The sequence below is a fragment of the Haliotis rufescens genome, unplaced genomic scaffold, assembly GCF_023055435.1.
Source record: "Haliotis rufescens isolate VD_foot unplaced genomic scaffold, xgHalRufe1.0.p SCAF_2, whole genome shotgun sequence".
Lineage (NCBI taxonomy): Eukaryota > Metazoa > Mollusca > Gastropoda > Lepetellida > Haliotidae > Haliotis > Haliotis rufescens.
This window is the reverse complement of record NW_025963890.1, coordinates 25,742,199-25,755,877: the sequence shown is the minus strand read 5'-3', so window position 1 is coordinate 25,755,877 and position 13,679 is coordinate 25,742,199. Positions and strand designations below refer to the sequence as shown.

At 46.5% G+C, this 13,679-nt stretch overlaps 1 protein-coding gene across 6 annotated transcripts in view; it reads left to right on the top strand.

Annotated features, from left to right (window-relative positions):
* The window catches only part of LOC124128812 (low-density lipoprotein receptor-related protein 4-like), a 110,710-nt gene that overhangs the window by 38,626 nt on the left and 58,405 nt on the right, over nt 1-13,679 (top strand). For 4 of the 6 annotated variants that reach the window (XM_048399793.1, XM_048399792.1, XM_048399791.1 and 1 more), the window contains exons 10-21: nt 388-522; nt 720-1,028; nt 2,484-2,652; nt 2,841-3,062; nt 6,034-6,149; nt 6,265-6,401; nt 6,783-6,915; nt 7,894-8,016; nt 8,099-8,288; nt 8,684-8,911; nt 9,100-9,224; nt 9,682-9,818. In XM_048399793.1, coding sequence (XP_048255750.1) covers nt 388-522; nt 720-1,028; nt 2,484-2,652; nt 2,841-3,062; nt 6,034-6,149; nt 6,265-6,401; nt 6,783-6,915; nt 7,894-8,016; nt 8,099-8,288; nt 8,684-8,911; nt 9,100-9,224; nt 9,682-9,818 — 2,024 coding nt within the window. The remainder of the gene's footprint in view (nt 1-387; nt 523-719; nt 1,029-2,483; nt 2,653-2,840; nt 3,063-6,033; nt 6,150-6,264; nt 6,402-6,782; nt 6,916-7,893; nt 8,017-8,098; nt 8,289-8,683; nt 8,912-9,099; nt 9,225-9,681; nt 9,819-13,679) is intronic. The other 2 variants (XM_048399794.1, XM_048399795.1) reach the window with 2 other exon arrangements.

Below are 13,679 nucleotides of genomic sequence, written 5' to 3'. Positions count from 1 at the left end.
TATTCCAAATCTCAAAATTCCCAAATTCTATATAAGCCAACCCCTAAACCCCCCTCTTGGGTTGCACAGACCACTTTCGCCCCTTTCGGAAACACATTAAATGGCCTGTCCGGGCCCGTGTGCGAAATACGCATCAGTCGGAAAGCGCACGTTAAATCTCCAAAGTAAGTAAGTAAGTAAGTAAGTAAGCACTATTCATCACTTGCTTGATAAAGGTGTTAGGATCTACACCGAAACGTCGCACTAATTGTAATAAAGAAGTTATTCCTCCATAGAACTTGCCTTTCTTCATAGTATATGTACACTGGGAATTCCCTCCCCTCCTCAAAATGTATATTCGTGCTTCATGAATGGTTTCATATATCGGTTTGGCTCTGTTGTCCTCAGGTGTGCCTTTGAAGACCTGCAAACAAGCGAAGTTCAGCTGTCTAAGTGAAGACAAACGCTGCGTTTCTGTCAGGGCCGTGTGTAACAATCGCAAAAATTGTGCCGACCACTCCGACGAACACACATTTTGCAATGGTTTGAAACTAATAACACATTACTACTCTTAGACATGTATTCTACATTTTCTAATAACAATATCCACACATTCGTGTGAGTCACTATATATAATACGTTATAGTGTGAACGAAGTCGCCAGGCCCGGACCGCACTCCCGCAGTCCCTGGCCTGACAGCCACACATATGGGTACAGACAGCCACATGTATGGGTACAGAGTTGGACCCGGACCCCAGTCCCGCAGTCCCTGGTACAGAGTTGGACCCCGGACCCCAGTCCCGCAGTCCCTGGTACAGAGTTGGACCCCGGACCCCAGTCCCGCAGTCCCTGGTACAGAGTTGGACCCCGGACCCCAGTCCCGCAGTCCCTGGCCTGACAGCCACACATATGGGTACAGAGTTGGACCCCGGACCCCAGTCCCGCAGTCCCTGGTACAGAGTTGGACCCCGGACCCCAGTCCCGCAGTCCCTGGTACAGAGTTGGACCCCGGACCACAGTGCCGCAGTCCCTGGCCTGACAGCCACATGTATGGGTACAGAGTTGGACCCGGACCCCAGTCTCGCAGTCCCTGGCCTGACAGCCACATATGTGGGTACAGAGTTGGACCCCGGACCCCAGTCCCGCAGTCCCTGGCCTGACAGCCACATATGTGGGTACAGAGTTGGACTTGGAACGTCCAGAGAACCACGGGTCCTTTTCCAAATATGTGCGTTCTGTTTTGGCACATTCACAAAAAAATCTCAAATTAGGTTTAAAGAAATATGCCAATCGGGGATTCTACGCATCTGTACATCCGTCCCGACGGAGTTCGCCTGTTAATGGAGGTAATGCCCTCAGCCAATTTGGAGAAAATGGCCCCAAATCTGAGTGAAAATAGTCTCACAATCTGGAGAAAAAGGACCAAAAATTTGGAGAAAAAACAATCCGTAGTGGTTTAGTACATAGGCACGAGCATTTATTAAACACCACCTGATTCAAAATTTAACTCCGACAAATGGTGACAAACAATGGAGCCCATGTTTGTCAGCATGGCGTATATATGTATAGTCGTCAATCACAGAGGGTCACAATGTTGAAGGTCACATGTCATCCGTGAGAGGGAAGCATACTCCGGACACTGACTGCAGAGTCAGTAGTGATTCCAAGGTTGACAATAATCGTTTTTCACTGCATAATGTGACAGTCAAATTCGTGGTGTGGGCTGGGTGATGATACCTTTAAACGTTGTTGTAATGAATGTTTCCAGACTTCTTCACATAACGCCAATAAATCGGTACCTATAGCTGGTGTCAGCTTCATTATTTGTGTGATGGTGGTGCCAGGCGTTCTGTCTGTCAGTTAAGTACTCTTTTGTCGTGTTTCCAACAACGAATCATCCGAAAATGTGGGTGGTGCTTAATTATTGCTCATGTGTATATTTATTGCGAAGAGGCTGTGCTTCAGTGACCATTATGCCACATGATCTCCTTCCCAAAGATCTTAATTCTTATCTTATTGGTCCACGGATGGCACTACACTTAGTGAGTAACCCGAAGCTGTACTCTCCCCAGCCATGTAGTATACCTGTCTGAGTTGCACCATCAGCATAGGAAGTTGCTTCGCCTCCTTGAGCAATTCAGGGGAGAGCGTGGACAGACTCCCTACTGCTGTTCATTTTACAGCCTTGTTGATCCTGAGATGTCATCCTGAAATAAATAGGATTCAGTATGTAATCACCAAAGCTTCGCAAAAAAACTCGCCCATCACTAATCTCCGCTTCTCGGAAAGTTCTTCTGTTGTACACGTCATTGTCTCTAGCCTCGCTGGCTTTTATGTTATTATGGTTATTCTGCCTCAATTTATTGTAATTGAAAAAAAACACCATAAAAACTAATACATGGGACCATTTTCTCTAATTTGGATTTCATTTACCCCAACATTTGGGGCCATTTTCTCCAAATTGTCTTTGGCTGATGATGCTACGGTGTATGTCTGTGACTAGGGTCAGCCACGTACCTGTTGTCTGTTGAGAGCGGAATCATCAAACGCATCCATGTGACAGACAGTTTCAGCACGTCTACCATGGAGCAAAGTATAAGAAATGCACGCGGGCTCGGTGTGGACACGCGCAGAAGACAACTTTTCTTCACTACAAAGTTTTCCATTGTCCGGTATGTCCTATGTTCATGTTGAGTCCATCAACTGACCCAGCCCCACTAAATACATTGTTCAGGTTCCCTCGCTCTAATGTTGTTGCGTTCTTTCGTCTATTTGTTCCGATAATAGTACCGTATGTGTCCCGCACACGCACGCTGCTCCCACGGCCGGCTTCTTATATGAAGTTTATCTGCTGCTCCAGCGCCGACATAACAAACTCACTTGGGCTAGAGAATACGACACCAGTCCTTGAGGACACGTCTGTACAGGTGGGCGACCTGTCCGTCGACTGGCTCCACGGTTTGCTTTACTGGATAGACACAAAACACAACAAAGTGACGGCAACAACCATGGACGGAGCGATCTCCAAGGTTGTCTACACTGGAGGAAGGCTCAACGCCATTGCAGTAGATCCATTCAAAGGGTAAGACCGAAGGCGAATAAAACAAATGTTATACCTCCAGCACATCTCTGGCTAACTACCACCACGTCGCGATCAAGTAATCTCTTTACAGATATATCTGATATATCCGTATGTCCGCCATCTTGTGTCAAGTGTTTCCTGGCGGTGCTGCATGTATGATATATCTGTCACTCCACCATCTTGTGTCAAGTGTGTCATGGTGGTGCTGCTTGTATGATATATCTGTCACTCCGCCATCTTGTGTCATGGCGGTGCTGCATGTATGATATATCTGTCACTCCGCCATATTGTTTCATGGCGGTGCTGCATGTATGATATATCTGTCACTCCGCCATCTTGTGTCCTGTCGGTGCTGCATGTATGATATATCTGTCACTCCGCCATATTGTGTCATGGTAGTGCTGCATGTATGATATATCTGTCACTCCGCCATCTTGTGTCCTGTCGGTGCTGCATATATTATATATCTGTCACTCCGCCATCTTGTGTCCTGTCGGTGCTGCATGTATGATATATATGTTACTCCGCCATCTTGTGTCATGGCGGTGCTGCATGTATGATATATCTGTCACTCCGCCATCTTGTGTCATGGCGGTGCTGCATGTATGATATATCTGTCACTCCGCCATCTTGTGTCCTGTCGGTGCTGCATGTATGATATATCTGTCACTCCGCCATATTGTGTCCTGTCGGTGCTGCATATATTATATATCTGTCACTCCGCCATCTTGTGTCCTGTCGGTGCTGCATGTATGATATATCTGTCACTCCGCCATCTTGTGTCATGGCGGTGCTGCATGTATGATATATCTGTCACTCCGCCATATTGTGTCCTGTCGGTGCTGCATATATTATATATCTGTCACTCCGCCATCTTGTGTCCTGTCGGTGCTGCATGTATGATATATATGTTACTCCGCCATCTTGTGTCATGGCGGTGCTGCATGTATGATATATCTGTCACTCCGCCATATTGTGTCATGGCGGTGCTGCATGTATGATATATCTGTCACTCCGCCATCTTGTGTCCTGTCGGTGCTGCATGTATGATATATCTGTCACTCCGCCACATTGTGTCCTGTCGGTGCTGCATATATTATATATCTGTCACTCCGCCATCTTGTGTCCTGTCGGTGCTGCATGTATGATATATCTGTCACTCCGCCATATTGTGTCCTGTCGGTGCTGCATATATTATATATCTGTCAGTCTGCCATCTTGTGTCCTGTCGGTGCTGCATGTATGATATATCTGTCACTCCGCCATATTGTGTCCTGTCGGTGCTGCATATATTATATATCTATCACTCCGCCATCTTGTGTCCTGTCGGTGCTGCATGTATGATATATCTGTCACTCCGCCATATTGTGTCCTGTCGGTGCTGCATATATTATATATCAGTCACTCCGCCATCTTGTGTCCTGTCGGTGCTGCATGTATGATATATCTGTCACTCCGCTATCTTGTGTCATGGCGGTGCTGCATGTATGATATATCTGTCACTCCGCCATATTGTGTCCTGTCGGTGCTGCATATATTATATATCTGTCACTCCGCCATCTTGTGTCCTGTCGGTGCTTCATGTATGATATATCTGTCACTCCGCTATCTTGTGTCATGGCGGTGCTGCATGTATGATATATCTGTCACTCCGCCATCTTGTGTCATGGCGGTGCTGCATGTATGATATATCTGTCACTCCGCTATCTTGTGTCATGGCTGTGCTGCATGTATGATATATCTGTCACTCCGCCATATTGTGTCCTGTCGGTGCTGCATATATTATATATCTGTCACTCCGCCATCTTGTGTCCTGTCGGTGCTGCATGTATGATATATCTGTTACTCCGCCATCTTGTGTCCTGGCGGTGCTGCATGAATGATATATCTGTCACTCCGCCATCTTGTATCCTGGCGGTGCTGCATGAATGATATATCTTCCACTCCTCCATCTTGTGTCCTGGCGGTGCTGCATGTATGATATATCTGTCACTCCGCCATCTTGTGTACTGGCGGTCCTGCATGTATGATATATCTGTCACTCCGCCATCTTGTGTCCTGGCGGTGCTGCATGTATGATATATCTGTCACTCCGCCATCTTGTGTCCTGGCGGTGCTGCATGTATGATATATCTGTCACTCCGCCATCTTGTGTCCTGGCGGTGCTGCATGTATGATATATCTGTCACTCCGCCATCTTGTGTCATGGCGGTGCTGCATGTATGATATATCTGTCACTCCGCCATCTTGTGTCCTGGCGGTGCTGCATGTATGATATATCTGTCACTCCGCCATCTTGTGTCATGGCGGTGCTTGCATGTATGATATATCTGTCACTCCGCCATCTTGTGTCCTGGCGGTGCTGCATGTATGATATATCTGTCACTCCGCCATCTTGTGTCCTGGCGGTGCTGCATGTATGATATATCTGTCACTCCGCCATCTTGTATCCTGGCGGTGCTGCATGTATGATATATCTGTCACTCCGCCATCTTGTGTCATGGCGGTGCTGCATGTATGATATATCTGTCACTCCGCCATCTTGTGTCCTGGCGGTGCTGCATGTATGATATATCTGTCAGTCTGCTACTTGTGTCCTGGCGGTGCTGCATGTATGATATATCTGTCACTCCGCCATCTTGTGTCATGGCGGTGCTGCATGTATGATATATCTGTCACTCCGCCATCTTGTGTCCTGGCGGTGCTGCATGTATGATATATCTGTCAGTCTGCTACTTGTGTCCTGGCGGTGCTGCATGTATGATATATCTGTCACTCCGCCATCTTGTGTCCTGTCGGTGCTGCATGTATGATATATCTGTCACTCCGCCATCTTGTGTCCTGTCGGTGCTGCATGTATGATACTTCTGTAACTCCGCCATCTTGTGTCCTGGCGGTGCTTGCATGTATGCGGTGCTGCATGTGTGATATATCTGTCAGTCCGCTATCTTGTGTCACGTATGTGTTGCAGTGTGTTCTACCTGGCTGACAACACCTGGCGGCCAAGAATATATATGTGTGGTATGTCTGGAGGAGGCAGAACAGTTTTCATTGGGGATATGGCGAGCATCAGGAGTGTTATGATCGGTAATTTACCTTCGTTATAACATTATTAGGTTATCCTGTTGAATTTGGAACACATTAAGAGTACACATGTGTAATTAGTCGATGGACACAGAAACATCCATTCTTCTGTCAACAGATTTCAAAACCAACATGGTGTACTGGACAGACGTCACAATTAACGCGTTGATGGCCTTGCCCAGCAGTGGTCATGGGGCTTTGAACGTGTACAGTGACCCACACCAGGGAGACATGACGGGTCTTGCCTGGTCCAAGGTGATGTTTAGTGTGCTGTATGTTGACGTGATGCTGTGATTGCTGTGATCTGGTCCCAGGTTCCGTTTAGTGTGCTGTATATTGGCATATTGATACATTTATTTCTGTGTTGAAATAGAGTAACATGGCAGGTTTAATCTGGTGTCAGGTAATATGCATTGTTGTAAAAAAATATCGTATGTTATATTTATCACCATTCATTGGGTAACGTATACTAGAGTATGCAGTATGCCGCTTAATAGAAATATGTTAGACATCAAGGTATGGGAGTGTCTTTATTTACTCCATGTGACTATTACCGATTCTGCTGGGGACAGAAATTCATGGCAAGATGTATCGAGTTTTTAGTGTTCGATATTTCACTGTATAAATTGTATATAGAACTGGATATACATCTCTGACTTTGGCAAGAACACTGTCAGGAGATTCTTTCGGAAGCGCTGGGAGAACGTGCGCCCGGAGGCTGATGGCCCCACAGACATCGCCGCCCTTGACATTGCTTCTCAGCCAGTCGGTATGCGCATAGTTATTGTTAATCATGTAGGTACTTATGTAATATCGAGAGGAAAATGTTTGAACTTACGGTCAGAGATTCATGTCAATAAATTATTCTTTTCGGTTTTTTAATGGAATGGGCGTACATGTACAATTCCACTTTGGAATTCTGGATAGGTACCCCAGTAATCAACGTTTACCATAAGAATCCAATAAAATGAAACGGGTGGTCAGACTCGGTGACTTGGTTAATTGCAGGGCACCATACTCCGACACTGGTTGTTGAGATGGAGCTGGAACTATGCTCACTGCGGCTTAAAACAACAATTATTAAGTCACACAAGTCACAGATCCTGACAATTATAAAATGTAATAATACTGTATTCAAAATGTAATTTTCAACTATTATTACTTTATATTCATGTACCAATAGATTGTTGTTTCTATACAGTCAGCATGCATTATTTGAAATGTGACACTATGACTCCTGCTACATCAATATGAGTAAGTGGCTATACTGCCCTGTTTAGTTGGTATGCTGGTTGTTGACAGCCCTGTAATGACTGGGCATGGGGAAAGAGTGCACAGAACTCTCCTCTGACTTGGTCACCACGACAGTCATGTTGGAGATACGCACCCCTGGAGGGTCCAACTGGGATTAGGGCATGGTTGGATGTTCGTGGTCTTTCTTACATTCTTCTCCTTTTGGGAAAACGCTGAAGGGAATAGTCTGAAATTTTAGGAGGATATCTGGCCTAATAATCCTGCTGAGATTTGTTCACGATTTACATGTTGCCGTGATATTGGGAGAATATTTGCTAAAACACATTCACTCACTCAACACAAAAACAGACAAACACCATGCATTGTTAGGGACATCTGTTTTGGACGAGAGTCACTAAATAGCCACACCTACCTCCACAATTATGATAAATACCAGGTTACATTTGCATCCTAAAGTAATTAACGCTCTTCATTTCAAGTTAATGTCTTCCAGGTATAACTGACTGTGCTCGCCGTAATGGAGGGTGTTCTCACATGTGTCTCCCCAGATTTACGGATCATTCTTGTGCCTGCCCTGCGCCCCTCGCTTTAGTCGGATCATCATGTTATTATAAAGGTAGGTCCCCTACATACAAACACGTGTTATTAAAGAATGTCAGTCCATGTACAGAATTACAGTAAAGTGTGGCGGTTTTCAGACGTGCTATTGGTCCAGGGTAAGGACTACATAACAAGAGTGGACCTCGCCACCTTGCAGCACGGGGAGTTTGATCGGGCATCATCTTCTGTCACTCCATACGGCTCGCCCGCCACACCGGTTTCCCTTGATTTTGACTTCCGAAATAATGCTCTCTACTGGACGGATCCTGGTTTGAAGGGCATTTACATGTAAGTTGGACGTAACCGACGGATAATTACATATGCATATGTTGCCGTTCATCACCGTAATCTAAATAATGAGCAGACTGTAAATACATTGATCAGATCAATCATTGTCCAGACTAGACTAAGATCAAGACCATGTTTTTTGTGTGTTGCTTAACGCCGCACTCAGCAATATTTCAGCTATATGACAGCGGTCTGTAAATAATCAAGTCTAAACCAGACAATCCAGTGATTGACATCATGAGCATCTACGCATCCACCACGTCAGAGAGTCTGACGACCTGATCCCGTTAGTTTCGTCCCACCATAAGCATGGGCTGCTGAAGACAAATTCTAACCGGATCTTCATGGGGGACATCAAAACCATGATATTATGATGTTATATATGCATTCCACAGGTCAAGGTTGAAAGAGAATATGGAAATAGAGTCAGTTGAGACTTTGTTTAGCACTGGTGTGGACGAACCTGAAGGACTCGCGGTGGACTGGGTTGACCACAATGTTTACTGGTCAGATACTGCCCGTCACGTCATCATAGCTGCCTCGCTAAAGACCCGTGCAAAGACGACCCTTCTGGACTCTGGGTTGGGAACTGTCCGAGGAATAGCAATACACCCACAAGCGGGGTACGATCATTATTGCTTTCAGGCGCTTTGGAAACTTGATTCCATGTATTTAACTTCAAGTTTTACAACGTAGAAATCGTAAAAATCAGAATAAAAGCTAGCACGTTTAGGTAGTTTGTGGAGAATGATACACATGTAAGGAGCGAGCAGATTACTTGTCCATCTTCATACGTGCAGTGTTACTATAGGTTGCTCTTCTGGACCAACTGGGGCGATGTCATAGCCTCTAAGGTGGAGAAATGTGAACTGGATGGCTCCCACAGAACACCAATCATAACATCAGGCCTTCACACGCCCAATGGTTTGGCGATAGGTATGGTTTGTACTACTGTACCGGCAATTACTAGGCTTTTACATTATATATTGTATAATATATACTTACACACCTGAAGACACAGGCAGTGTGAACTGAAATGCAACATAGCATAAAAATAGTTGAATTCTCTGGTTATCCTCTAATATTTGGGGTCACGGGTGGCCCAGTAGTCTTTTGCGTCCTTTGGGCACGCCAGAAACCTATGATCGTGGGTTTGATCTAGGTCTGTCAGTATCAGTTGTAAACGTTTGAGACTGCATCAAATCGGGCTTTCCTCCCACATTAAGCTGAGACGCCATGATATAACGGGAAAACTGTTTCAAGTGGCGTTAAACCAACCTAACTCACTCTAATCTTCAATAATGCATCTGTATCGCCCGCTACATGAAATCAACTGGTATGTACACCCAATAAACATATACCTACATTGACTTTGTTGTTAAATATTCTGCAGATTACCAGGCACAGCGCTTGTATGTTGGAGACGCCGGAAGAGACATGATCATAAGCTGCAGTATGTTGGGCAACGACTGCTACACACTTCACACCAGTTCACAGAGGGAAGAACTCATCTCCCTCACAGTGGACCATGTAAGTCACATACCCCATACCTCGACAGAACAGTCTGACTACATATGACACTTACAGGACGCCATGTAGGTACCCCAAAGCCCCATACCTCGACAGAACAGTCTGACTACATCTGTCACTCACAGGACGCCATGTAGGTACCCCCCTGCCCCATACCTCGACAGAACAGTCTGTCTACATTTGGCACTCACAGGACGCCATATAGGTACCACCATACCCCATACCTCGACAGAACAGTGTGACTACACCTGGCACTCACAGGACACCACATAGGTATCCCAACTCCCTATACATCGACAGAAGAGTCTGACTACATCTGTCACTCACAGGACGCCATATAGGTAACCCCATAGCCAATACCTCGACACAACAGTCTGACCACATCTGACATTCACAGGACACCATGTAGGTGTCGCCATACCCCATACTTCGACAGAACAGTCTGATAACATCTGGCATTAACAGGACGCCATGTAGGTACCCCCCTGCCCCATACCTCGACAGAACAGTCTGACTACATTTGCCACTCACAGGACGCCATGTAGGTACCCCCATACCCCATACCTCGACAGAACAGTCTGACTACATCTGACACTCACAGGACGCCATGCAGGTAACCACATACCCCATACATCGACAGAACAGTCTGACCACATCTGTCACTCACAGGACGCCATGTAGGTACCCCCATACCCCATACCTCGACAGAACATTTTGACTACATCTGACACTCACAGGACGCCATTTAGATAACCCCATACCCGATACCTCGACAGAACAGTCGGATTACCTCTTCCACTCACAGGACGCCATTTAGGTAACCCCATACCTCGACAGAACAGTCTGACTACATCTGGCACTCACAGGACGCCATTTAGGTATCCCCATATCCCATACCTCAACAGAACAGTCTGACTACATCTGACACCCACAGGACGCCATGCAGGTAACCACATACCCCATACCTCGACAGAACAGTCTGACTACATCTGACACTCACAGGACGCCATGTAGGTATTCCCATACCCCATACCTTGACAGAACAGTCTTACCACATCTGACATTCACAGGACGCCATGTAGGTGTCGACATACCCCATACTTCGACAGAACAATCTGATGACATCTGGCACTCACAGGACGCCAATTAGGTACCCAATACCTCGACAGAACAGTCTGACTACATCTGGCACTCACAGGACGCCATGTAGGTAACCCCATAGCCCATACCTCGACAGAACAGTCTGACTACTTCTGGCATTCACAGGACGCCATGTAGGTATCCCCATTCACTATACTTCGACAGAACAGTCTGACTACATCTGGCACTCACAGGACGCCATGTAGGTAACCCCATCCCCTTTACTTCGACAGAACAGTCTGATTACCTCTTGCACTCACAGGACGCCAATTAGGTACCCAATACCTCGACAGAACAGTCTGACTACTTCTGGCATTCACAGGACGCCATGTAGGTATCCCCATTCACTATACTTCGACAGAACAATCTGATGACATCTGGCACTCACAGGACGCCAATTAGGTACCCAATACCTCGACAGAACAGTCTGACTACATCTGGCACTCACAGGATGCCATGTAGGTAACCCCATCCCCTTTACTTCGACAGAACAGTCTGATTACCTCTTGGACTCACAGGACGCCATTTAGGTACCCAATACCTCGAAAAAACAGTCTGACTACATCTTTCACACACAGGATGCCATATAGGTATCCCAATTCTGTATACTTCGACAGAACAGTCTGATTACCTCTTCCACTCACAGGACGCCATTTAGGTAACCCCATACCTCGACAGAACAGTCTGACTACATCTGGCACTCACAGGACGCCATGTAGGTATCCCCATTCCCCATACCTCGACAGAACAGTCTGACTACATCTGACACTCACAGGACGCCATGTAGGTATTCCCATACCCCATACCTTGACAGAACAGTCTTACCACATCTGACATTCACAGGACGCCATGTAGGTGTCGCCATACCCCATACTTCGACAGAACAATCTGATGACATCTGGCACTCACAGGACGCCAATTAGGTACCCAATACCTCGACAGAACAGTCTGACTACATCTGGCACTCACAGGACGCCATGTAGGTAACCCCATAGCCCATACCTCGACAGAACAGTCTGACTACTTCTGGCATTCACAGGACGCCATGTAGGTATCCCCATTCACTATACTTCGACAGAACAGTCTGACTACATCTGGCATTCACAGGACGCCATGTAGGTATCCCCATTCTCTATACTTCGACAGAACAGTCTGATTACCTCTTGCACTCACATGACGCCATTTAGGTACCCCATACATCGACAGAACAGTCTGTCTACATTTGGCACTCACAGGACGCCATTTAGGTACCACCATACCCCATACCTCGACAGAACAGTGTGACTACACCTGGCACTCACAGGACACCACATAGGTATCCCAACTCCCTATACATCGACAGAAGAGTCTGACTACATCTGTCACTCACAGGACGCCATATAGGTAACCCCATAGCCAATACCTCGACACAACAGTCTGACCACATCTGACATTCACAGGACACCATGTAGGTGTCGCCATACCCCATACTTCGACAGAACAGTCTGATAACATCTGGCATTAACAGGACGCCATATAGGTATCCCCATTCCCTATACTTTGACAGAACAGCCTGATTACACATGACACCATTTAGGTACCCAATACATCGACAGAACAGTCTGACTACATCTGGCACTCACAGGACGCCATGTAGGTAACCCCATAGCCCATACCTCGACAGAAGAGTCTGTCTACATTTGACACTCACAGGACACCATATAGGTACTACCATACCCCATACCTCGACAGAACAGTCTGACTACATCTGGCACTCACAGGATGCCATGTAGGTAACCCCATCCCCTTTACTTCGACAGAACAGTCTGATTACCTCTTGCACTCACAGGACTCCATTTAGGTACCCAATACCTCGAAAAAACAGTCTGACTACATCTGTCACACACAGGATGCCATATAGGTATCCCAATTCCGTATACTTCGACAGAACAGTCTGATTACCTCTTCCACTCACAGGATGCCATTTAGGTAACCCCATACCTCGACAGAACAGTCTGACTACATCTGGCACTCACAGGACGCCATGTAGGTATCCCCATTCCCCATACCTCGACAGAACAGTCTGACTACATCTGACACCCACAGGACGCCATGCAGGTAACCACATACCCCATACCTCGACAGAACAGTCTTACCACATCTGACATTCACAGGACGCCATGTAGGTGTCGCCATACCCCATACTTCGACAGAACAATCTGATGACATCTGGCACTCACAGGACGCCAATTAGGTACCCAATACCTCGACAGAACAGTCTGACTACATCTGGCACTCACAGGACGCCATGTAGGTAACCCCATAGCCCATACCTCGACAGAACAGTCTGACTACTTCTGGCATTCACAGGACGCCATGTAGGTATCCCCATTCACTATACTTCGACAGAACAGTCTGACTACATCTGGCATTCACAGGACGCCATGTAGGTATCCCCATTCTCTATACTTCGACAGAACAGTCTGATTACCTCTTGCACTCACATGACGCCATTTAGGTACCCCATACATCGACAGAACAGTCTGTCTACATTTGGCACTCACAGGACGCCATTTAGGTACCACCATACCCCATACCTCTACAGAACAGTGTGACTACACCTGGCACTCACAGGACACCACATAGGTATCCCAACTCCCTATACATCGACAGAAGAGTCTGACTACATCTGTCACTCACAGGACGCCATATAGGTAACCCCATAGCCAATACCTCGACACA